Source organism: Hyperolius riggenbachi, chromosome 11 (genome assembly GCF_040937935.1).
Source record: "Hyperolius riggenbachi isolate aHypRig1 chromosome 11, aHypRig1.pri, whole genome shotgun sequence".
Classification (NCBI taxonomy): domain Eukaryota; kingdom Metazoa; phylum Chordata; class Amphibia; order Anura; family Hyperoliidae; genus Hyperolius; species Hyperolius riggenbachi.
In genome coordinates this window covers 403003-429323 of record NC_090656.1, presented here as the reverse complement: position 1 = coordinate 429323, position 26321 = coordinate 403003, and the positions used below count along the sequence as shown (strand labels likewise).

The 26321-nt window shown below is 46.0% G+C and overlaps 1 protein-coding gene across 1 annotated transcript in view; it reads right to left on the bottom strand.

The window, feature by feature from the left end:
- Positions 1-26321, bottom strand: part of SF3B3 (splicing factor 3b subunit 3) — a 122359-nt gene that overhangs the window by 19254 nt on the left and 76784 nt on the right. The window contains exons 12-21 of the mRNA XM_068261446.1: positions 25872-26023; positions 24918-25073; positions 24675-24830; positions 21749-21892; positions 17719-17841; positions 9984-10138; positions 9629-9803; positions 7404-7609; positions 7164-7320; positions 6956-7081 (exon numbers count right to left, since the gene is read on the bottom strand). Coding sequence (XP_068117547.1) covers positions 6956-7081; positions 7164-7320; positions 7404-7609; positions 9629-9803; positions 9984-10138; positions 17719-17841; positions 21749-21892; positions 24675-24830; positions 24918-25073; positions 25872-26023 — 1550 coding nt within the window. The remainder of the gene's footprint in view (positions 1-6955; positions 7082-7163; positions 7321-7403; positions 7610-9628; positions 9804-9983; positions 10139-17718; positions 17842-21748; positions 21893-24674; positions 24831-24917; positions 25074-25871; positions 26024-26321) is intronic.

The following is a 26321-nucleotide window of genomic DNA, read 5'->3' as shown; positions in this document are numbered from 1 at the left end:
CATACAAACAAATATGTACATGTATTCAGGAATACATTAAATAAATATTACCAATATGTATAAAAATATGTGAAAAAAGAGGAAAAAAAGTTTAAAATGATTGAATGAACTTGTGTGGACAACATTCTCTGCTTAGCATTACAATTACCACTGATCACCACACTGCTACTTACAGGGGGATGTAGCATCTCTGTACATCTATCAGTATCTCCTGCCATCATCATTCTCTGCTCAGCATTACAATTACCACTGATCACCACATTGCTGCTTACAGGGGGATGTAACATCTCTGTACATCTATCAGTATCTCCTGCCATCATCATTCTCTGTTTAGTATTACAGTCACCACTGATCACCACATTGCTACTTACAGGGGGATGTAACATCTCTGTACATCTATCAGTATCTCCTGCCATCATCATTCTCTGTTCAGCATTACAGTCACCACTGATCACCACATTGCTACTTACAGGGGGATGTAACATCTCTGTACATCTATCAGTATCTCCTGCCATCACCATTCTCTGTTTAGTATTACAGTCACCACTGATCACCACATTGCTACTTACAGGGGGATGTAACATCTCTGTACATCTATCAGTATCTCCTGCCATCATCATTCTCTGCTCAGCATTACAGTCACCACTGACACCACATTGCTGCTTACAGGGGGATGTAACATCTCTGTACATCTATCAGTATCTCCTGCCATCACCATTCTCTGTTTAGCATTACAGTTACCACTGATCACCACATTGCTGCTTACAGGGGGTGTAACATCTCTGTACATCTATCAGTATCTCCTGCCATCATCATTCTCTGTTTAGTATTACAGTCACCACTGATCACCACATTGCTACTTACAGGGGGATGTAACATCTCTGTACATCTATCAGTATCTCCTGCCATCATCATTCTCTGTTCAGCATTACAATTACCACTGATCACCACACTGGATCCAGTGATGCACTGCCATAGAATGCCCAGCAGTGATGCACTGCCATAGAGTGCAGAGTGACATAGCTTATAAGTACTATACAGCTGCAGGGCCATTCAGGCACAGTGTATTGTGTATGGGTGCGGGGAGGCATTGCCATAGAGTGCAGAGTGACACAGCGGATATGTACTATACAGATGCATTGCCATAGAGTGCAGAGTGACACAGCGGATATGTACTATACAGATGCATTGCCATAGAGTGCAGAGGGATACAGCGTATATGTACTATACAGATGCAGGGCCATAGTGCATAGTGACACAGCGGATATGTACTATACAGATGCATTGCCATAGAGTGCAGAGTGACAGCGTATATGTACTATACAGATGCATTACCATAGAGTGCAGAGTGACACAGCGTATATGTACTATACAGATGCAGGGCCAGTCAGGCACAGTGTATTGTGTATGAGTGCGGAGATGCATTGCCATAGAGTGCAGAGTGACACAGCGTATATGTACTATACAGATGCAGTGCCATAGAGTGCAGAGTGACACAGCGTATATGTACTATACAGATGCAGGGCCATAGAGTGCCCAGTAGTGATGCACTGCCATAGAGTGCAGAGGGACATAGCGTATATGTACTATACAGATGCATTACCATAGAGTGCAGAGTGACACAGCGTATATGTACTATACAGATGCAGGGCCAGTCAGGCACAGTGTATTGTGTATGAGTGCGGAGATGCATTGCCATAGAGTGCAGAGGGACACAGCGTATATATGTACTATACAGATGCAGTGCCATAGAGTGCAGAGGGACACAGCGTATATGTACTATACAGATGCAGTGCCATAGAGTGCAGAGTGACAGCGTATATGTACTATACAGATGCATTACCATAGAGTGCAGAGTGACACAGCGTATATGTACTATACAGATGCAGTGCCATAGAGTGCAGAGTGACACAGCGTATATGTACTATACAGATGCAGGGCCATAGAGTGCAGAGGGACACAGCGTATAAGTACTATACAGATGCAGGGCCATAGAGTGCAGAGGGACACAGCGTATATGTACTATACAGATGCAGGGCCATAGAGTGCAGAGGGACACAGCGTATATGTACTATACAGATGCAGGGCCATAGAGTGCAGAGGGACACAGCGTATAAGTACTATACAGATGCAGGGCCATAGAGTGCAGAGGGACACAGCGTATATATGTACTATACAGATGCAGGGCCATAGAGTGCAGAGGGACACAGCGTATATATGTACTATACAGATGCAGGGCCATAGAGTGCAGAGGGACACAGCGTATAAGTACTATACAGATGCATTGCCATAGAGTGCAGAGGGACACAGCGTATATGTACTATACAGATGCAGGGCCATAGAGTGCAGAGGGACACAGCGTATATGTACTATACAGATGCAGGGCCATAGAGTGCAGAGTGACACAGCGTATATGTACTATACAGATGCATTGCCATAGAGTGCAGAGTGACACAGCGTATATGTACTATACAGATGCAGGGCCATAGTGCATAGTGACACAGCGTATATGTACTATACAGATGCAGGGCCATAGTGCATAGTGACACAGCGTATATGTACTATACAGATGCAGTGCCATAGAGTGCAGAGGGACACAGCGTATATGTACTATACAGATGCAGGGCCATAGTGCATAGTGACACAGCGTATATGTACTATACAGATGCATTATCAGAGCGCAGAGTGACACAGCGTATATGTACTATACAGATGCATTGCCATAGAGTGCAGAGTGACACAGCGTATATGTACTATACAGATGCAGGGCCATAGAGTGCAGAGGGACACAGCGTATATGTACTATACAGATGCAGTGCCATAGTGCATAGTGACACAGCGTATATGTACTATACAGATGCATTATCATAGAGCGCAGAGTGACACAGCGTATATGTACTATACAGATGCAGTGCCATAGAGTGCAGAGGGACACAGCGTATATGTACTATACAGATGCAGGGCCATAGTGCATAGTGACACAGCGTATATGTACTATACAGATGCATTATCATAGAGCGCAGAGTGACACAGCGTATATGTACTATACAGATGCATTGCCATAGAGTGCAGAGTGACACAGCGTATATGTACTATACAGATGCATTGCCATAGAGTGCAGAGTGACACAGCGTATATGTACTATACAGATGCAGGGCCATAGAGTGCAGAGGGACACAGCGTATATGTACTATACAGATGCATTACCATAGAGTGCAGAGGGACACAGCGTATATGTACTATACAGATGCATTGCCATAGAGTGCAGAGGGACACAGCGTATATATGTACTATACAGATGCAGGGCCATAGAGTGCAGAGGGACACAGCGTATATGTACTATACAGATGCATTGCCATAGAGTGCAGAGTGACAGCGTATATGTACTATACAGATGCAGTGCCATAGTGCATAGTGACACAGCGTATATGTACTATACAGATGCATTGCCATAGAGTGCAGAGTGACACAGCGTATATATGTACTATACAGATGCATTGCCATAGAGTGCAGAGGGACACAGCGTATATATGTACTATACAGATGCAGGGCCATAGAGTGCAGAGGGACACAGCGTATATGTACTATACAGATGCATTGCCATAGAGTGCAGAGTGACAGCGTATATGTACTATACAGATGCAGGGCCATAGTGCATAGTGACACAGCGTATATGTACTATACAGATGCAGGGCCATAGAGTGCAGAGGGACACAGCGTATATGTACTATACAGATGCATTACCATAGAGTGCAGAGGGACACAGCGTATATGTACTATACAGATGCATTACCATAGAGTGCAGAGTGACACAGCGTATATGTACTATACAGATGCATTGCCATAGAGTGCAGAGGGATACAGCGTATATGTACTATACAGATGCATTGCCATAGAGTGCAGAGTGACACAGCGTATATGTACTATACAGATGCAGGGCCATAGTGCATAGTGACACAGCGTATATGTACTATACAGATGCATTGCCATAGAGTGCAGAGTGACAGCGTATATGTACTATACAGATGCATTACCATAGAGTGCAGAGTGACACAGCGTATATGTACTATACAGATGCAGGGCCATAGTGCATAGTGACACAGCGTATATGTACTATACAGATGCATTATCATAGAGCGCAGAGTGACACAGCGTATATGTACTATACAGATGCAGGGCCAGTCAGGCACAGTGTATTGTGTATGAGTGCGGAGATGCATTGCCATAGAGTGCAGAGTGACACAGCGTATATGTACTATACAGATGCAGTGCCATAGAGTGCAGAGTGACACATCGTATATGTACTATACAGATGCAGTGCCATAGAGTGCAGAGTGACACAGCGTATATGTACTATACAGATGCATTATCATAGAGTGCAGAGTGACACAGCGTATATGTACTATACAGATGCAGGGCCATAGAGTGCAGAGTGACAGCGTATATGTACTATACAGATGCAGGGCCATAGTGCATAGTGACACAGCGTATATATGTACTATACAGATGCAGGGCCATAGAGTGCAGAGGGACACAGCGTATATGTACTATACAGATGCATTACCATAGAGTGCAGAGTGACACAGCGTATATGTACTATACAGATGCATTGCCATAGAGTGCAGAGGGACACAGCGTATATGTACTATACAGATGCATTGCCATAGAGTGCAGAGTGACACAGCGTATATGTACTATACAGATGCAGGGCCATAGTGCATAGTGACACAGCGTATATGTACTATACAGATGCATTATCATAGAGCGCAGAGTGACACAGCGTATATGTACTATACAGATGCAGGGCCAGTCAGGCACAGTGTATTGTGTATGAGTGCGGAGATGCATTGCCATAGAGTGCAGAGTGACACAGCGTATATGTACTATACAGATGCAGGGCCATAGAGTGCAGAGTGACAGCGTATATGTACTATACAGATGCAGGGCCATAGTGCAGAGTGACACAGCGTATATATGTACTATACAGATGCAGGGCCATAGAGTGCAGAGTGACAGCGTATATGTACTATACAGATGCAGGGCCATAGTGCATAGTGACACAGCGTATATGTACTATACAGATGCAGGGCCAGTCAGGCACAGTGTATTGTGTATGAGTGCGGGGAGGCATTGCCATAGAGTGCAGAGTGACAGCGTATATGTACTATACAGATGCAGGGCCATAGAGTGCAGAGGGACACAGCGTATATGTACTATACAGATGCAGGGCCATAGAGTGCAGAGTGACAGCGTATATGTACTATACAGATGCAGTGCCATAGAGTGCAGAGTGACACAGCGTATATGTACTATACAGATGCAGTGCCATAGAGTGCAGAGTGACACAGCGTATATATGTACTATACAGATGCAGGGCCATAGAGTGCAGAGGGACACAGCGTATATGTACTATACAGATGCAGTGCCATAGAGTGCAGAGTGACAGCGTATATGTACTATACAGATGCAGTGCCATAGAGTGCAGAGTGACAGCGTATATGTACTATACAGATGCAGTGCCATAGAGTGCAGAGGGACACAGCGTATATGTACTATACAGATGCATTACCATAGAGTGCAGAGGGACATAGCGTATATGTACTATACAGATGCATTACCATAGAGTGCAGAGGGACACAGCGTATATGTACTATACAGATGCAGGGCCATAGAGTGCAGAGTGACAGCGTATATGTACTATACAGATGCAGTGCCATAGAGTGCAGAGTGACAGCGTATATGTACTATACAGATGCAGGGCCATAGAGTGCAGAGGGACACAGCGTATATGTACTATACAGATGCAGGGCCATAGAGTGCAGAGGGACACAGCGTATATGTACTATACAGATGCAGTACCATAGAGTGCAGAGTGACAGCGTATATGTACTATACAGATGCAGTGCCATAGAGTGCAGAGGGACACAGCGTATATGTACTATACAGATGCATTGCCATAGAGTGCAGAGTGACAGCGTATATGTACTATACAGATGCAGTGCCATAGAGTGCAGAGGGACACAGCGTATATGTACTATACAGATGCATTGCCATAGAGTGCAGAGTGACAGCGTATATGTACTATACAGATGCAGTGCCATAGAGTGACACAGCGTATATGTACTATACAGATGCAGTGCCATAGAGTGCAGAGGGACACAGCGTATATGTACTATACAGATGCATGGCCATAGAGTGCAGAGGGACATAGCGTATATGTACTATACAGATGCATTGCCATAGAGTGCAGAGGGACACAGCGTATATGTACTATACAGATGCAGTACCATAGAGTGCAGAGGGATACAGCGTATATGTACTATACAGATGCATTGCCATAGAGTGCAGAGGGACACAGCGTATATGTACTATACAGATGCATTGCCATAGAGTGCAGAGTGACACAGTGTATATGTACTATACAGATGCATTGCCATAGAGTGCAGAGGGACACAGCGTATATGTACTATACAGATGCAGGGCCATAGAGTGCAGAGTGACACAGCGTATATGTACTATACAGATGCAGGGCCATAGAGTGCAGAGGGACATAGCGTATATGTACTATACAGATGCATTGCCATAGAGTGCAGAGTGACACAGCGTATATGTACTATACAGATGCAGTGCCATAGAGTGCAGAGTGACAGCGTATATGTACTATACAGATGCAGGGCCATAGAGTGCAGAGTGACAGCGTATATGTACTATACAGATGCAGTGCCATAGAGTGCAGAGTGACACAGCGTATATGTACTATACAGATGCAGTGCCATAGAGTGCAGAGTGACAGCGTATATGTACTATACAGATGCAGGGCCATAGAGTGCAGAGGGACATAGCGTATATGTACTATAACACAGTGTGCACCGAGGCTTAGTCCCCCCAACACACAAATACACAAATAGGGCTTTAATATAAAGAGTGAGAAATCTGGAGAGGTTTTCTTGCTCACCTTGTTTTCACATTTCCGCAGAAGCTTCTTCTTCCCCAAGTCGTATATCCTCAGCAACTTGCCCACCCCTATCAGGACTCGGCCTTGGAAGGGAGCAATGGCTGATGGAACCTCCTCCACAGTGGTCTAGATGAAGAAGACAGAGTCAGAAGGCCATAACCAGACACGGCCATATAAATCTACATACTGCTGTGTCATGTTTACACACCTTGTGAACAAACTCCAGTTTCTCGCCATTGTTGATCAGCTTGTATGTATACACCAGTCCTCCAGCAACAGAACGCGGGTTCAAGATCAGATCTTTAGCCACTCCTACAAGGACATGCCAATCATCACTGGAGTTACTGAACCGACAAACTGCAACGCTGCAGAGGAGGAAGAAAGCTCAGATCAGAAAAACCGCCCATTTGTGCCCATCACCCACAAACCACAGTGACCCTGAACCAACCTGAAGGCTGCCTCGTTCTGCTCCAGCTGTACCAGGTCCAGAGTATTGCCCTGGATGGGGTTCATGACCCTGATCACCGACGCCCACTGCCCATTTCCAGCTTTAGGGGCTCCAAATATGGACTCTGGTAAATTCTCATTCAAGAACGCTGCGGCCATCTCTGCAGCCAGTTCCCGCTCATCCTCTCCTGCAGCCTCCACCATTTCCTGCAACACAAAACCATTAGCAATGTTCTCCCGACCAATCACAATGCAGCACTGCAGAAAGTCATATATGTATTGTATGGGTCTACTGACTGTGGCAGGTACTGGTCACCGACATACAGCTATCCTAACTGCATCTGTCCCCAAGTCATGTCTTCTGTGTAAGAATCACCAGCCCCCCCCCCCCCCCCCCCCCGCCATACAGCTATCCTACCTGCCGCTGTCCCCAAGTCATGCCTTCTGTGCAAGAATCACCAGCCCCCCCCCCCCCGCCATACAGCTATCCCACCTGCCGCTGTCCCCAAGTCATGCCTTCTGTGCAAGAATCACCAGCCCCCCCCCCCCCCCCCCCGCCATACAGCTATCCTACCTGCCGCTGTCCCCAAGTCATGCCTTCTGTGCAAGAATCACAAGTCTCCCCCCTCCCCCCAGCTATCCTACCTGCCTCTGTCCCCAAGTCATGCCTTCTGTGCAAGAATCACAAGTCTCCCCCCTCCCCCCAGCTATCCTACCTGCCTCTGTCCCCAAGTCATGCCTTCTGTGCAAGAATCACAAGTCTCCCCCCTCCCCCCAGCTATCCTACCTGCCTCTGTCCCCAAGTCATGCCTTCTGTGCAAGAATCACAAGTCTTCCCCCCTCCCCCCCCGAACATACAGCTATCCAACCTGCCTCTGTCCCCAAGTCATGTTTTCTGTGCAAGAATCACAAATCTCTCCCCCCCCTCATACAGCTATCCTATCTGCCTCTAATGTCTTCTGTGTAAGAATCAGAAGTGCGCCCCCCTCCCCCTCAATTACATCAAATCAAGTTCAATCATGTGTATGGACACAAACACTTGGGGAGGCAGAAAGACAATTTACAATGAAATTGGTGAGCAGGGTGCGGGCACGCAATGGTCTATCTGGTGGCACATCCAATAATGTATGGCCCCCCCTTACAATAATGTATAGCCCCCCTTACAGTGGCTAATCTGTTAGAACATAGGAGAACTAGAGTTCCACTTTACACTCTCCCCACCCATGATGCACTGCAATTTCAATAGCACACAACTGTATTTGTGCTATGGGTATGCAGAGGAAACCTGAACTCACAACTTCCTCTCTGCTCTAAAAGACACGCAACAACAGAATAACCTTTACAGAAAAACATTTGTTACAGCTGATACACATCCTGCAATAAACCTGCAGTGTGTCTACTTCCCGATTCCTGGAAGCAAACATATTGTTTACATCCTATGCTTTCACAAATGCTTATCTGCTGTGTCAGTCATGTGACACGGGGAGAGATCAAATTACAACTTGTGCGTAGTCACAGATGAGGGGAGAATTAGACAGGCTAAACTCTCTAAATACATACAGGGTGCATCTATCTTTATTTTCCTTCTGTCCTGTGCAAGAGTTCAGATCCACTTTAATTCTCTCACTTGGGGGGTGTACAGAGGACGTTAACCCTATGTCTGCTTCCATGACAGCAGGAAGTAGACACAGTGCAGACTTATTGCAGGATTTGTATCAGCTGTAACACAAATGTTTTTCTGTAAAGGTTATTATGCTGTTGGTTAACTTTTAGTGCAGAAAGGAAGTTCTGAGTTCAGGTCCACTTTCATTTTATGATGTCACATGTAGACAAGTGAGGAAGATTAGGAATGCAATTTAGCACAAAAATCTAGCATGGGTGTTCTGCCTAGTACACATGATGCAATTTTCCATCAGATCAACACGATCATTTTCGACCGGTCTGATCAGATCCAGATTCATAATGCAATCGTTTTTGGGTAGTTAATGGAAAATCTGTCGTCTTATCGACTGGGAACAGCTTGGAGGTTCACACACGATGTAACTTGCATCCTATCAGATCACCTATCGATGTGATGGAACATTGCATGGTGTGTACTAGGCTTTATGAACAACTACATGTGCTTTGCAACGCCTTCCGTGCAGGAAGTGGGCTGAGTCTTCCGTGCAGGAAGCGGGCGGAGCCTCCACAGTGGCCGGGATTTGGTACTCGCTCCCCATAGCTCACCTCTGCCATCTGCTGTTTGCGTTGGGCCTTAGTGGCCTCCGTGTAAGCATTGTGATCACTTTCAATGATAATTAAATTGTTGCTCTCCGGGTGGATTACAAACTTGCGTGGGGTGTACTGGAGTGGAAATGCCACCTGGTTAAACACTGCGCCAAGTTTCTCCAATGCCAAAATCCTGCCAGGAGAAAAAGAAGTCTTATGTCATAACAGTAAGAGCATGAGTGACAGATATCGCATGCTTTAATATAATAGAATATATATAATATCGCATGCTTCAATATAATATATATAATGTAGCAGGCCTCAATATAATGTAATATGCATAATATCGCATGCTTGAATGCTGCGCCCTCACCTCAGCGTGTTGGTGGAGATGGCCACGATGCCCTCTGGACATTGCTCAGACGCAAAGCCTGATGCGTATTCTAGCGTCTCGTATGACAGGGGAGTCAGGTGGAAACGGGATTGGTAGGAATAGCTGAGCCAGGAGCGACTGGACATGGCGAGGACCTGCAACGCACACACAGGGTTAAGGATACAACTTCACAGCAGAAAATATGAAGCAATAAATACCGTATTTATCGGAATAGAAAATGCTCGGGGCTATAAGAAGCACCTAGGTGTGCGTCTCTCCCCCCAAAGAAAGAGCTTTATTAAGTAATCATTAGTAATTTACAACACTGCTGGTGCATGGCAGATAGATAAAGCGTCTTCATAAAATCAGGTCTGGCAAAAATGATCAAAATATACAAACCTTATAAAGGTCAATATTACAAGATAGAACACCGTGCTGGCACACGAAACAACATGTCACGTATATACAACACAGAGATGCAGATTTATCTTTCAATCCCTCTATCCTACCTAATAAAACCTCCGTGTCTCTGCGTCCCATCTCTGTGTGTGTGTGTCCCTGCGTTTGTGCTACTGCGCATGTGCTGGACGGAAGCAGGACAGCCAGGGGGCCAGCTGGCCGGGCGTGTGCGCGCTGATGGACCTAGAGCCCGTTATTAAACAGACTAAGGTCCCTAGCCCCATATAAGATGGCATTTAGCTGGGACTATCCTATGTAGGTATGCCAGTTTCTTACATGGGAGGGAATGGTAGGGATGAACTGTCCAGTCCAGACGGACTCTAATTCGGAATTCAAATGACTTCAGATGTGACCGTGGGATAGTGGGGGGTGAACTTACCCAGAAGTCTCCAGGACGTCTGCATTCAATCACGCCTCATACGCGTAATGAAAGCAGTGTTCCATCACTCACGAAAGAGGAAGCGCGTCAGTGAGTAACGCAACACGGCTTTCATTATGCCTATGACGAGTAATGAAACGCCGACATCCTGGAGACTTCTGGGTAAGTGCACCCCTCCCCCATCCCGCGGTCACACCTGAAAATCAGAGTTAGTACCTGCTAACGCTGTTTTGAACAATCCTTCAGGGCAAGGTGAGACGTCGCTCCTCCCAGACGCAGGAACAGACAGCACTTCCCCTATAAAAGAATCACATGGTCAGTACACCCTCAGTGCGTTTAAGCCAAGTACCGGACAGGTGAACAACCTCTAACCCACACATGTGCTTCTATATCACAAGACAATTTTCACCCGGGTGGGATCGTTGCCCTGAAGGATTGTTCAAAACAGCGTTAGCAGGTACTAACTCTGATTTTTTCCCACAATCCTTCAGGGCAAGGTGAGACGATTAACAAGTAATATAACCTCAGGGTGGGACCACCGCTTGAAGAACCTTTCTTCCAAACGCCTGGTCATTAGCCGACATCGCATCGAGTCGATAATGCCGAATAAAAGTTGAAAAACTTGACCACGTAGCTGCTTTACAAATTTGCTCTGGTGATGCTCCTGCGCAATTAGCCCATGACGTTGCCATAGCCCTAGTTAAATGCGCCTTAAATGATGCTGGTACTTCTAACTGCATGGTTTTGTATGCTTCCACAATAGCTAATTTAATCCAGCTAGCAATAGTGGACTTTGAAGCTCTTTGACCTACCGATTTCCCTGAATGAACAATGAACAAGGAATCCGACTTCCTAATGTCTGACGTTCTGTGCAAGTACTCAAGGACACTCCTCCTAACATCTAACATGTGAAATATCTTCTCCCTATCCCCAGTAGGATTAACTGAAAAGGTAGGAAGAACAATGTCCTGTGATCTGTGGAATCTAGACATTACTTTAGGACAGAATTTTGGATCAGTCTGCAGAACAATCCTATCTTGAAGGTCCTGGAAATATGGACTTTTCATAGATAGAGCCTGAATCTCACTAACTCTTCTGGCCGTGGTCACAGCCACTAGAAATACTGTCTTAAGGGTTAAGAATTTTAATGAACTCTCCTTCATAGGTTCAAAAGCACCCTTACATAGCCCGTTCAGAACTACCGATAAATCCCACGGAGAGACATAAGGTTTAAACACCGGGGATTTCCTAGAGACCGCCTTTAAAAATCTAATGATCAAAGAGGAAAGGGGAACCCCAGAAAACGCTGAGAGGGCTGCAATTTGTACTTTTAAGGTACTTAGAGAAATCTTTTTGTCCCAACCGTCCTGGAGAAAATCCAAAACCGCTGGGACGGAGAGGCTATTAAACTTAGACTCCTTCAACCAGGAATGAAAAGTTTTCCAATACTTTAAGTTAATCTTTCTAGTTACCTCCTTTCGACTAGAAATCAGCGTACAGGCTGCCTTATCAGACACCCCTAATTTTTTTAACATCATTAATTCAGGATCCAGGCCGTTAAACTCAAAAACTCTGGATGGGGATGCCATAATTCCCCCTGCTGCAGCAAGTCTGGTCTGTTTGGAAGTCTCCAAGGCTCCTCCACAGACAATGACCTGATCACTGCAAACCAACTCCTTCTTGGCCAGAAAGGAGCAATTATTATCATTGGGGTTCTGTAGCTCCTCCATTTGCTCAGAACCTCTGGAATTAAATTCTGGGGGGGGAATGCATATAGGAGTGGAAACTTCCACTCCTGACTGAATGCATCCACTCCCCGACAATTGTCCCTTGGATTCAGGGAAAAAAAACTGTTGTACCTGACAATTCTCTTCTGTTGCAAATAGGTCTATTGATGGAACTCCCCATCTCTTTGTAATCTCTAAGAACACTTCCTTGTTCAGAGACCATTCCGTTGATAGAACCTTGTTTCTGCTCAGCTTGTCCGCATCTATATTCAGCGTTCCCTTGAGATGGACCGCTCTCGATGATAATACATGATTTTCTGCCCATGAAAAAATTTTCTCCGCTTCCTCCTGTAACAACAGGGATCTTGTGCCCCCTTGCTTGTTTAAGAAGGCCACCGTCGTCACATTGTCTGACTGTATCAAAACATGTGATTGATTTATTACTGACTGAGCCTCCATCAATGCCAGATGGACCGCTCTCAACTCCCTCCAGTTGGAGGATCTTTGAGCTTCTATTTTTGTCCATTTCCCTTGAAACGCTCTGTGACTCATATGGGCTCCCCAACCCCACGAACTTGCGTCCGTAGTTAGGATAAAATCTGTTGGATTTTTCCACAGATTGCCCTTCACAAGGTTCGATTCCCTCAACCACCAGTGCAGGGACGACACAACAGTTTCTGGAATCGATACTCTGAAGTCTAGAGTTCTTGGATTTCCATCCCAATTCTGCAGAAAAAAATTCTGCAGCTTCCTTATGTGGGCCAGAGCCCAAGGTACTGCCACAATAGTTGAAGTCATCAGCCCCAACACCCGAGAGATTGTTCTCAAGGTTGGTCTGATCTCCATTTGCAATGACTGAACCGCCACTGTAAGTTTCAGAATCTTTTCTGTCGGAAGAAACATCTTTTGACTGATTGAGTCTATTATTATTCCCAGAAAGACCATTCTTTGACTTGGTACAATCGAGGACTTCTCCAAATTGATAATCCAACCGAGATTTTGAAGATGGTTGGAAACCAACTCTAAGTGACCTTCTAGCTCCTGCACCGAACTGCCTAATAATAGCAGATCGTCTAGAGAAGGTATCACCAGAACTGATTTTTCCCTTAATGGAACCAAAGCCTCTCCCAGAATCTTCGTGAATATTCTTGGGGCTGAGGTTATTCCAAATGGGAGGCAGACGAATTGAAAGTGCATTACAATTCCGTCCACCTTTACTGCGAACCTGAGAAATTCCTGCGATTTCACATGAATCGGGACATGCCAATAGGCGTCTCTTAGATCCAGAGACGCCATGAAAGCTTTTGAAAATAAAAGATCTCTCACTGAGATAATTGATTCCATTCAAAACTTTTCCTTTTTCATGAATGGATTTAATGATTTCAGGTTTAGAATTAGTCTGTACTTCCCTGATGGCTTTTTTACCACAAATATTGTGGAATAAAACCCTTTCTTTTGTTGTGTTGTTGGTACTCTGCAGACCACCTTTTGATCCAACATATTCTGCAGTATTCCTAGAATTTCCGGAATGAGTGCAACATCCTTTGGTGGTTTTGACACCACGTACCTTGACGGAGGGGGACTGGCGAATTCTATTCGGTATCCGAATTCGAATTAGCTGTCGAATAAACAGACTTTTTGACATTCGAGCCCAACTGAGCGCAAAATATCTCAACCTTCCCCCTACCGCCAGGAACGCGTCATTGTGACTTAGACTGGGTTTCCTGAGGCTTTGCTCTGAAACCCGTCTTAGCTGATTTGTCAAAAGACCACCGTCTTCTCTTCTGGTCTCTTGGTTGCTCCTTCTGTTCATTCCTATTTCTACGAAAAAATCTTTTATTGGTAACCACCTTTTGTTTCTTAGGAAGAGTTTTCTTTTTATTAGATGTTCTTTCCAAGGCTAAATCAAGTTCAGGCCCAAAAAGAAGGTCCCCTGAAAAGGGTACCCCGCATAATCTATTCTTTGATGTTAAATTACCGTCCCATGTTTTAAGCCATAGGGCCCTACGACAAACATTAACAAGAGCCGTTGATCTAGCTGTGAATCTGACCAATTCAGCCGAAGCATCTGCTATATACGCAGCTGCCTTAAGCAAAATAGTAATTGAATTCAGTAATTGTTCTACCGAAGCACCTGACAAAATACTTGACTTTAGTTGGTTAATCCATAATTCTAAAGGTCTGGCAACACAGGTAGAAGCTACCGCCGGCCTAAATGAGGTGGCGCTAGCCTCCCAAGATCTTTTCAGATAAGCGTCAAGCTTCTTATCTATTGGATCCTTTAAATCCCCTAAGTCTTCAAAAGCCAGATCTCCCTGTTTTGTAACCTGGGAAAACGGGGAATCTAATTTAGGACACTTATCCCATAACATGGTATCCTCAGCTGAAAAGGGAAACCTCCTTTTCATCGCTTTGGACAACAATAATCTTTTTTCTGGCTCAGTCCATTCCTTTAGAATCGTCTGTTTAATAGCCTTATGAACTGGAAAGACCAGACCCTCTTTCTCTTCCATGCCTTTATATAATTGATCATGTATAGATAAGTTAGAAGCCACATCCTTATTGATCTCTAACGTATCGTTAATTGCCGAAATTAACATTTCAGTATCTTCAGTACGAAATTTAAACCAGGAACCAGATTCTGACTCCAGATCCCCAATATCTGAATCGTCAGAATTGGCAGCCTCATCAGCCATATCCTGATTATCATTATCCGGTACCGAGAGCACCCCAACTTCCTGAGAAGATGATGGCCCTGCATTAGTTAAAGAAGATTTAAAGGACTCTAAAGAAGCATTAATCTCCTCTCTAAATGCTTTTAACGTATCCTGAACAGATGGCACAGGCTGTTCCCCAATCACCTTATCCATACATATCTGGCATAAAGTTTTGGCATATGGCAAGGCCATTTTTGCGTTACACACAGGGCATCTTTTATATGTAGGCGGAGGCCTACTACTTGCAGTAGCTGCTGACTTTGCCTGCAAGAAAAAACAAATAGCCATACTTGCTATGCCCCCAATCAGTTGTACACAACAGTAACCCAGTGCAGAACGAGATGACTATAACTATCTCACCTTCTGCCCGGCAGAGCTGCCTTCCGTCCTGTCTACCGCCGACATGTTGCCACACGTCCGGCACAAGACGCTGTCTCTCCGTCATGCAGCTCGCGTGGCCTTCCTTATTACTTCCGGCCTCAGCACAGGGGGGCGGAACCGGAAGCATACGAGAGACAGAGCACCACGGCTGGCCAATAAAAAAGTAGTTCCGCCATACCCGCCGGAAACTACGCATGCAGGACACCATACGACCGGAAGGTCGCAATAATCCATGCTCCTGCGCGTCAATCCACCACGCTGTCCGCAGAGCCGCTGGCCGCCATGCCTCCGAGTCCCGGTCCCGCTGAAAGCCTGAGGGAAAGGCCTCCACGCCCTCTACTCTTGCCTCCCCTGACGGAAAGGAAAGGTAGGCATATTCCACATAGTCCAGCGTAGAACGATAGGCTAGACTGCCTCAGTACCACAGTCTCAGCCTACCCTAAAGAATGTAACCTGCAGCCCAGCACACAGGTCCCACTCCTAGGGGAGATGCCGACCTGCCTGGACGGAGGAACAAACAGCACTGAGGGTGTACTGACCATGTGATTCTTTTATAGGGGAAGTGCTGTCTGTTCCTGCGTCTGGGAGGAGCGACGTCTCACCTTGCCCTGAAGGATTGTAGGAAAAATCAGAATTCCAAATTTGAGTCCGCCTGGACAGCCCATGGCTGGTGCATGGTCCATCCCTAGAATGTAGTTCAGCTGAGAGCTACAATAGCTCAAGCTACACTACTCTACACTAGGAATGGGGATGGCCGAGATGCAAATAATTTCGAGATGATACAGCACTATGCAAATTTTGTATGCAAATGTATGCATCTTGAAAATGAACTATTCAAATTCTTCTGAGGTAACATCTGATTGGTCAATTTTAAATTTGCATAATTCTGCAACAATTTGAAATTACTTGCACTTTAGTGACCACCTCGACCCTAACCCCTTCTGCACTACCAACTAAGCTACACTACACTAACCTCTGCTGCCCTACATTACCACTGCAATCACTCTCAACCTGGTCCTGTGCTCCTCTACCCCTTGTAAAGGTCCTGCAGCTCCACACACTATCCTCCTGCGGCTGCCCACCGCAATACCGCTTCAGTCCTCCATACTTCCTGCCCAGAAAGTTCCTGATTATGGGTCTCCTGCATGACCCCAGCGGTGCGCTATGCGTCATGCGTGACCCCCGTGTGGAGCTGCAGGACTGGAGCGAGGAGGAGAGGAGAGCGGTGGTAGGATGCTGCAAGTATATTTCGGCAGCCGATGATTCGCAAAAATAAGACACACCCACTCCCCCAGTTTTGGGAAAGAAAAAGGGCATCTTATATTCCGAAAAATACGTTAATTCCTTGGTGTTACAGTGATGACATCGCATTCAAATCAGGTCCACAAACGCACAAGAGGAGTGTAATCCATGACCAGCTTGACCCGCTTAAGAGGACATGAAGAAGGAAGGATTTGGGGCTATTTTGAGCTTAGAGGTTCTTTAAAGAGAGTCTGAAGCGAGAATAAATCTCGCTTCAGACCTCATAGATAGGAGGGGCATGTGTGCCCCTGCTAAACCGCCGCTATCCCGAGGCTTAACGGGGGTCCCTGATCCCCCAAATCCCCATCCAAGCAGCGGGGGAGCGCTTCTGCATTGGGGCAGGTCTAACGGCCGCAGCCCTGCCCCACGCGCGTCTGTCAGCGCGTATCTCCGCCTCTCCCCCGCCCCTCTCAGTCTTCCTTCACTGAGAGGGGCGGGAGAGAGGCGGCGATGCGCTGCTGATAGACGCGCTGTAAGGCAGGGCTGCAGCCGTTAGCCCTGCCTTCAGCAGCAGCAAAATCTACGACCAATTTGGTCGATGATTTTGGGGGGGGGTTTGGGGGTGAAGGGACCCCGTTTAGCCACGGGATAGCGGCGTTTTAGCAGTGGCACCCGTGCCCCTGCTAACTATGAGCTCTGAAGCGAGAATTATTCTTGCTTCAGTGTCTCTTTAAGACATACAACTTACTGAAAGTTAAAATAAGAAAGACTGTGGTGCTGTTAAGAATATAAAATACAGAAACAACATGAAGCAGTTGTGGAACACTCACCGCCTCTTGACCTTGCATTCTGACCCGGAAGAGCTTGACTGGCCGTGACCCCAGATACCGAGTTCTGGTATCAGACAGGTCTCCTGTTACTGGATCCAATACTGTTCTGAGCAGTACTCCGTTCTGTTAACAAGAAAAGCAATGTGGGATTCAGCATTTTATACAATTCACACTTTACTGTGCTAATTTACTTTCCTGGCCAAAAGTTTTGAGACTGTCAAAAATATGAGTTTTCACAAAGTTTGCTGCTAAACTGCTTTTAGATCTTTGTTTGTTTCCGTTGTTTATGTGATGCACTGAAATATAATTATAAGCACTTCATACGTTTCAAAGGCTTTTATTGACAATTACATGAGATTTATGCAAAGAGTATGTATTTGCAGTGTTGGCCCTTCTTTTTCAGGACCTCTGCAATGCGACTGGGCATGCTCTCAATCATCTTCTGGGCCAAATCCTGACTGATAGCAACCCATTCTTTTATAATCACTTCTTTACATTTCTCAGAATTCGTTGGTTTTTGTTTGTCCACCTGCTTCTTGAGGCATGACAACAACTTCTCAACGGGATTAAGACCTGGGGAGTTTCCAGGCCATGGACCCAAAATGTCAACGTTTTGGTGCCCGAGCCACTAAGTTACCACTTTTGCTTTATGACACTGTGCTCCATCGTGCTGGAAAATGTATTGTTCTTCACCAAACTGTTGTTGGATTGTTGGAAAAAGTTGCTGTTGGAGGGTGCTTTGGTACCATTCTTTATTTTGAGTGAGCCCACTCCCTTGGATGAGAAGCAACCCCACACATGAATGGTCTCAGGATGCTTTACTGTTGGCATGAAACAGGACTGACGGTAGCGCTCACATTTTCTTCCCCTGACAAGCCTTTTTCCAGATGCCCCAAACAATCGGAAAGGGGCTTCATTGGAGAATATGACTTTGCCCCAGTCCTCAGCAGTCCATTCACCATACTTTCTGCAAAAGATCAATCTGTCCCTGGTGTTTTTTTGGGAGAGAAGTGGCTTCTTTGCTGCCCTTGACACCAGGCCATCTTTCAAAAGTCTTCGCCTCACTGTGCGTGCAGATGTGCTCACACCTGCCACTATTCATGTGTGGGGTTGCTTCTCATCCAAGGGAGTGGGCTCACACCTGCCTGCTGCCATTCCTGAGCAACCTCTGCACTGGTTGCACTCCGATGCCACAGCTGAATCCTCTTTAGGAGACAATCCTGGCACTTGCTGGACTTTCTTGGACGCCCTGAAGCCTTCTTAACAAAAATTGAAGTTCTTGATGATCCTATAAAAATTGTTGATTTAGGTGCAATCTCAGTAGCCACAATATCCTTGCCTGTGAAGCCATTTTTATGCAACGCAATGATGACTGCATGAGTTTCTTTGCCGGTCACCATGGTTAACAATGGAAGATCAATGATTTCAAGCATCACCCTCCTTTTAACATGTGAAGTCTGCCATTGTAACCCAATCAGCCTGACAATGACCTTCAGCCTTGTGCTCGTCAACATTCTCACCTGAGTTATCAAGACTATTACTGAAATCATCGCAGCAGGTCCTTTAATGACAGCAATCAAATGCAGTGGAAAGGGTTTTTTGTAGGGATTCAGTTAATTTCCATGGCAAAGAAGGACTTTGCAATTCATCTGAACACTCTTCATACCATTCCGGAGTATATGCAAATCGCTATTATAAAAATGTAAAGAGGAACTTCAGTGAAAATAAACGTAATGAACAAAAGTGCCTAATTTGTACAATAATTATGTATAAATGACTTAGTCAGTGTTTGCCCATTGTAAAATCTTTCCTCTCCCTGATTTACATTCTGACATTTATCACATGGTGACATTTTTACTGCTGGCAGGTGATGTCAGTGGAAGGAGATGCTGCTTGCTTTTTTGGCAGTTGGAAACAGCTGCTATTTCCCACAATGCAACAAGGCTCCCACATTGTGATGTCAGCACCATGGTCCTGTGAGAGGGGTTTCACCACAATATCAGCCATTCAGCGCCCCCTGATGGTCCTCAGAGTCTCTTGTGGGAGGGGTTTCACCACAATATCAGCCATACAGCGCCCCCTGATGATCGGTTTGAGAAAAGGAATAGATTTCTCATGGGAAAGGGGGTATCAGCTACTGATTGGGATGACGTTCAATTCTTGGTCACGGTTTCTCTTTAAAGTGGATCCGAGATTAATTTTTACTCATTGCATAATTGTGTTCCTTTCCTATTGTTTAGAGGGCATTCCTCAAGCCAAATACTTTTTTGTTTTAATACCCCAATTCCCTATAAACTAAACAAGCTACGCCCACAGCTCCTTTTGTGCCTTGGCACTGTAGCAAGGGCTTATGGGAGCTCAGTCTGGGCAGGAGGAGGGTATCATTGTATCACAGGAAGAAATAATCATATTCTACTGAAGCTGTTTGCAGCTAGATTTGCTGTGTGAACGATCTAAACTGTAGATAAGATATATAGACAAGTTACTTGTTAGTTTTTCATCTCTGATCCGCTTTAAGCACCAACTTTTCTAATTTCCAATATTTTTCACAGTCTCAAAACTTTTGGCCAGGACTGTACAACACCTATGAACAAGTTCTACCAAAGCACATGCGAGTACCAACCGCTACAGTGCCAGCAAAGGACTAGCTGCTTACACCAAACCTCAAAGAAGCACATGACCTAAATCTGCCTAAACCTGGGTATTATGCTGCGCTGCGAACGTAGCCTTAGGCCTGGGACCCACTAGCAGTGCCCACTACACTGTGAATGCCGGGTTACGATGTGGCTGTTATGCTGCGCTGCGAACGTAGCCTTAGGCCTGGGACCCACTAGCAGTGCCCACTACACTGTGAATGCCGGGTTACAATGTGGCTGTTATGCTGCGCTGCGAACGTAGCCTTAGGCCTGGGACCCACTAGCAGTGCCCACTACACTGTGAATGCCGGGTTACGATGTGGCTGTTATGCTGCGCTGCGAACGTAGCCTTAGGCCTGGGACCCACTAGCAGTGCCCACTACACTGTGAATGCCGGGTTACGATGTGGCTGTTATGCTGCGCTGCGAACGTAGCCTTAGGCCTGGGACCCACTAGCAGTGCCCACTACACTGTGAATGCCGGGTTACGATGTGGCTGTTATGCTGCGCTGCGAACGTAGCCTTAGGCCTGGGACCCACTAGCAGTGCCCACTACACTGTGAATGCCGGGTTACAATGTGGCTGTTATGCTGCGCTGCGAACGTAGCCTTAGGCCTGGGACCCACTAGCAGTGCCCACTACACTGTGAATGCCGGGTTACGATGTGGCTGTTATGCTGCGCTGCGAACGTAGCCTTAGGCCTGGGACCCACTAGCAGTGCTTTTCTAAGCACTTGTGACTTGAAAAGCTCTTGCTAATGTAAGACTGTGTGCTTGATGGATGTGATTTTTATAGCATTACATTAGCAAGTGCTTAGAAATGCGATGCTAGTGGCTCCCAGGCCTAAGGCTACGTTCGCAGCGCAGCATAACCCGGCATTCACAGTGTAGTGAGTGCGCTATAATGGCGTGCAGCATTCCAGCACAGCGCGTTACCCCGAACTGCGTGCGTTACCAGTGAAGCATACTCTTCACTGACTGTATGCGACGCAGCGCATGGATAACATGTGGTGCCACTATCCAGCTCTTGCTGTTACAGGAAACCAACGCCCAATGGGAACATGGCCTAGAGGAATACTAATACAACTAGAAACTATACATATCTATCTGGGTCATAGCAGATCACTGTCCGGTCTGTAAATTAGGAGTTGTGCAACTGCATGCAGCATCTACAAGTGCTTGGTTTTCATCTTTGCTTGAAATTCTCACCAAGATGCCTGCATGATACTGACGTCACTCCAATGCTAATTTACGAGCACTTGCTATATTCCAATATAACCCAGGTGGAAGTAGCTGGATCACTGATCCCCACTGGAGGCGCTTGGAGATCTCTGGGGACACCTTAGTACATATTTTGTATGGTTAATAGTACCCCCCCCCGGCAGCCATTTCTCACCTGCAGTCCGATGTTGAGATAGAGGAATCCTATGGAGCCTCGTTCCCCCAGCTCATCCTGTCTCTCGGCTCCTCCCATCTCCACAATACACAGAGCCTCAGGCTGGGCGGGGAGAGCTTGCATACTCAGCGGCTGCAGACAGTCCTGTGGGCGGAGCACAACAGCTTATAACATCCATAATTCACTTACATGAATAGCGCGACCCCGGAGTAGGAGGCTTGAAATCAGAGGCATAAAACTCTTAGGAGAATTTTGAGTTACATTACCATCTACCTGTGCCCACCCGTCTCACCATTCCACCAACCTTCCAGCAAAGGCACCATTTCTGTGGGGGTACTATCCAGCCATTTACAAACACCCGTTAGTGATTCTGATTCATTTCACCCAGTAGTTCAAATGCTTCAAAGGTTGTGTTTTAGCTATAAAGCGGCTTACATCCCCATAAAGATCAGATAGATCATTTTCTTTTCCGAAAGTTCTCCAAGAACATCAAGAAATTGGTCATGCCCATGGAGGGCAACCCCACTGGCCAACAGAGATGACACAGGTGTTTAATATGACGATACAGTAATCTGTGAGACTGTGGTAGACAAAACTGTGCCATAAATAAATGAAAGTTACCCAACTTCCCCATCACATCAGCTGCGAGAGTGTAAGAATACCGACCCCTCCCATGTGGTAGCCAAGCTGGAAGACCAGAGAGGCATCATCGGTGACAGATGTCCCGGTAGCAGAGCATACTTCTGTAGCTCCCGCCATCTAGATGTCCCTCAATAACATATTGCTCGATATGTGAGGGGAGGTCTCACAGTCTCGTGTGTAACACCCCAGCTAATGACCACGGCTTCACAAACTCCTCCTCCAGGGTCGTGTGAAAGTTTTTACCTTTATAATGCTAGAACTTTAAATATTATACATTAATTTAGTAAGAAGCCAAAGCAGATCGTGTGTAACGTTTACTAGGGCTGGTTACTGGTCAGAGCATCATATTGTCACAGGAAATACCAATATGATATCATACAGAAACTCAAGATGGTTACAGAAATCTTAGTGCAAAACAAGAAAACATGTGCAAAGAATGACATCATTTACAGGGAAATGAAACAAAGAACTCTTAAGATGCCGTGTGCAGAAATATTCATAAAGAATAGTCATGATTGGACCAGAGACAACAGCAGAAAGAGGATTGGTCTACACAGGTCAGATGACAGCACCCAAAGACCATACCCACGGAGACGTCATCCGGATTATAATAAACAACGGACAATAGATTCCTCAATTCTGGTATTGGCTGAGCTTGGGGTAAGTCACTCATGTAAAATTGCTATCAGAATTCCACGCGTGTAAAACAATAAAAACAACATCTGGCATTTGGAATCTTCGAGTTCTTAAAGGATGAACTCTAAAGTCCTTTGACAGTCGCATTAGCAGATCTCAAAATGGCAACCAAATCATTTGCACGCAGATCAGGAAAACTGGTCCCCATACAATCTATAGGGTTCTCCAACAGCCTCAAGGGAATCCCGGTCCTCTTCCCCCGCCGCAAGAAGGCTGTGGAAGCTTTTTCTCTAAGGGTGCATACACACATTTAATTTTACCACCTCCATGTAGTATGAGGGTCAATAGACTGTATACTAGGAACAGATTGTGCAGTAAGCTCTCATACTACATGGACCTGGGAAAAGTATATGTATGTACCAGGGGTTAAGAGTTGGCAGTTCTGAAGTTTCAACATGAGGAGAGTTTGTAAAGGGTATAAAAGTCTGCTTATTTTAATCAGATCTCTACCCAGCATAGAGACAGGGAGATCTGTCCCACCGGACAGCTCATGCACAATTATAGATACGAATGGGGTAATATTCAAGTGATACCTCAAAGTAGCATTCCGTGAGATCTTGATGCCCAGAATTTTATGTGGCTGTGGGGAGACATGTACCCCCACTCGATTAGCTATATACCGAGCTCAGCTGCTCCCCCCACTCTCTGACAGGAACAATATTTATGACTGATTTGCTGATCGTCAACACTGAGAACAAAAATTATGCAAAAAGAGAACCTCTTACTCTCTCTCTGGGCTGTCCAGGCATACAACATCTCCAGCAAAGGAGCAGTAGAGTACCTTACTCCCCACCGAAATGCCTTTACACAGCCGCTCGGTCCAGAAGTTCTCTGCAAGTGACTATTGCCAGATTAAACAGAGGGGAGAAGGGGAAGGGCTGTTGTAAAATGTTATGAAGGGGGAGGAGATACCCTCGGTAATAAACGTGGCCACCGGCCTGGCGAATATAGCATGACATACGTGAGGATTGTACAGTGAAAGCCCACCTTCTCCATGACGGGAGAGACAAACGCAGCACGGACTGATCACAAAGCGCTCAACAATGTGGCTCAGTAAACACTGTGTGAATAAGGAGTTTAAACACTGTGACTAAGGAGTTTAATATACCAGACTGCACATGAAGGGAGCCACAGATAAGGACGGGGGGGGGGGGTCATGGGGAGGGGACAAAAGGCAGACAAAACGCTCCTTGTGTGGCTTGGTGCACAACAATTTCGTCAGGAGCACACATGGGGAGGGATTAGGGTGTGTCTGTAAGCCTTCCTTGACGTGGAAGACTTAGAGACACGCCCTAATCCTTCCTCTTGTGTTTTGCGACACTCTGATGCTTCCTCCTTCCAGCTTTGGAAATATCAGGTCATGTGAAAAGCGACATGAAGCTAAAGTAGTCCCTGTCCGCTACTGAATTGTACTGAAGTAGTGTTCAGCCGTATTCCATTTCCGTATTCATTATGCCGAATTCATACACCAACACCAGTCATGACCCACCAATCCCAGGAGCCAAAATCTTCTGTATGACAGTGGGGGATTTTTTACCATGGATTGTGCTAAAAAAAGGGGCTACCCTGTACATCAGCCAGAACTTACCGAAGGATCCAGGGAAATAATCCGGACAGTATTGTCTGAGAGTCCAACAGCCAAAAAGCGAGAGCGCTGCTCCCCTGGTGGGACATTGGCCAGACTCATGCACACCACATCTGCGGACATCTCTTTCCTCTCAGTGTATTCGTTCAGCTGCCCTGACTGGGGGAGAAGGCAAGTATGATCAGATGAGTTTCTGAGGCTAGGCAGCAGCCAGCAAGGGTTAATTATGACAAGCAATGGACTTACAGGGTCCATCTCGAAGTAGACGAGTTCCCCTCCGGTTAGAGCGATTACCACCTGACGCTGATTGACTGCACACTTCACTATCATCTTTTTTCCTGGCGTTTTCCACTCGTTGACTCTCTTGTCTGCACGAATGTGTCGGATCCCATCGGGGTAAACCTGAGATAGCCAATGAAACAAGATTATTTCAGCAACATGGCTAGAGCGTACATATATTACAAAGTATGGCCAAGGATGAGAGGATGCATGGCTATAGTGATTCAGGTGCCGCGTCTGACAGGAGCAACACCCCTGAGAAAACCGGCCCTTAATAGAGGCAAGGAGATTATCCAAGGACAGGAAAATGTACCCCTATATTCCCCCCACGGATAAGCCCTCCTGCGCATAACCCCCCCCCCCCCCCCCTCCCAATCCCTCTACACACAGTCCAGTCTCCCAGGGGGTGCAGAGTGCACCATGAAAGACTGCAGAAGATATAGCTACCTATCCTCGCTTCAGCTTCTGGCCACTATGGTTGGTCAATGGGATACAAAACATTTTGAGTTGATGCAGGATTTTGCAAATTTTGTATGCATATGTGTACAGCTTGAAAATGAACCTATAAAATCCCACGGCGGTAGATTCGATTGGTCCATTTTCAAGCTGCATAAATGGGCTTACAATATTTGCATAATCCTGCAGCAACTCCTTCCTGACCACTAGAGCTCCAGGCTCACTAACGTGAGTGTGGACCTCTAGTGGCCAGTTCAGAAACTGCCGGGAAAACTAGAGGAAGCTATATCTTCTGCAACAAGCTCCGCGGTGCACTCTTTATACAGGGAGTCCTGCACACATCACCATGACATTTCCCAAGTGGGTGGTCCGACCCCCACACTTTACACCACAAATTTGGGTGTCTGATTATATACGGTGTTTTCCAGGCCCTGCAATGTACAGCTTGCTGACAGCTGAACACACCTGCACTAAGGCATCTTCCCCCAGAAGAGAGCAGGACAGAGTTGGGGTTGTCCCGAGAAATCCAGAATCTGTCACTTCCTCCACAGTCTCACCGATAGAGAGTACCAGGGTGGCGTTCACGAAGGACACAATGATGTAGGCATCGTACTCATCTATAAGCAGAGGATAAACACACATTCATTCCAGTGAGGCAATCTCTGAAGGCAACACTCAATACGGCATTATCCCAATACACAGAATCTATAAATACACGACAACAGGTGGAAGCCAAACACTCATAATGAGGAAATGGATCTAACGTTCCCAACACTAGAAGAAGTGGTGCAAGCTTAAAACATTGTAAAGGAGAAGCCATCGTATGAATGCAGGAGGGAATTATCCATACTGCCTGACTGATTAAGTGTCTAATATCTCATGGGGTTTTCCCCGGCTGGAAATGATTGGAGGACA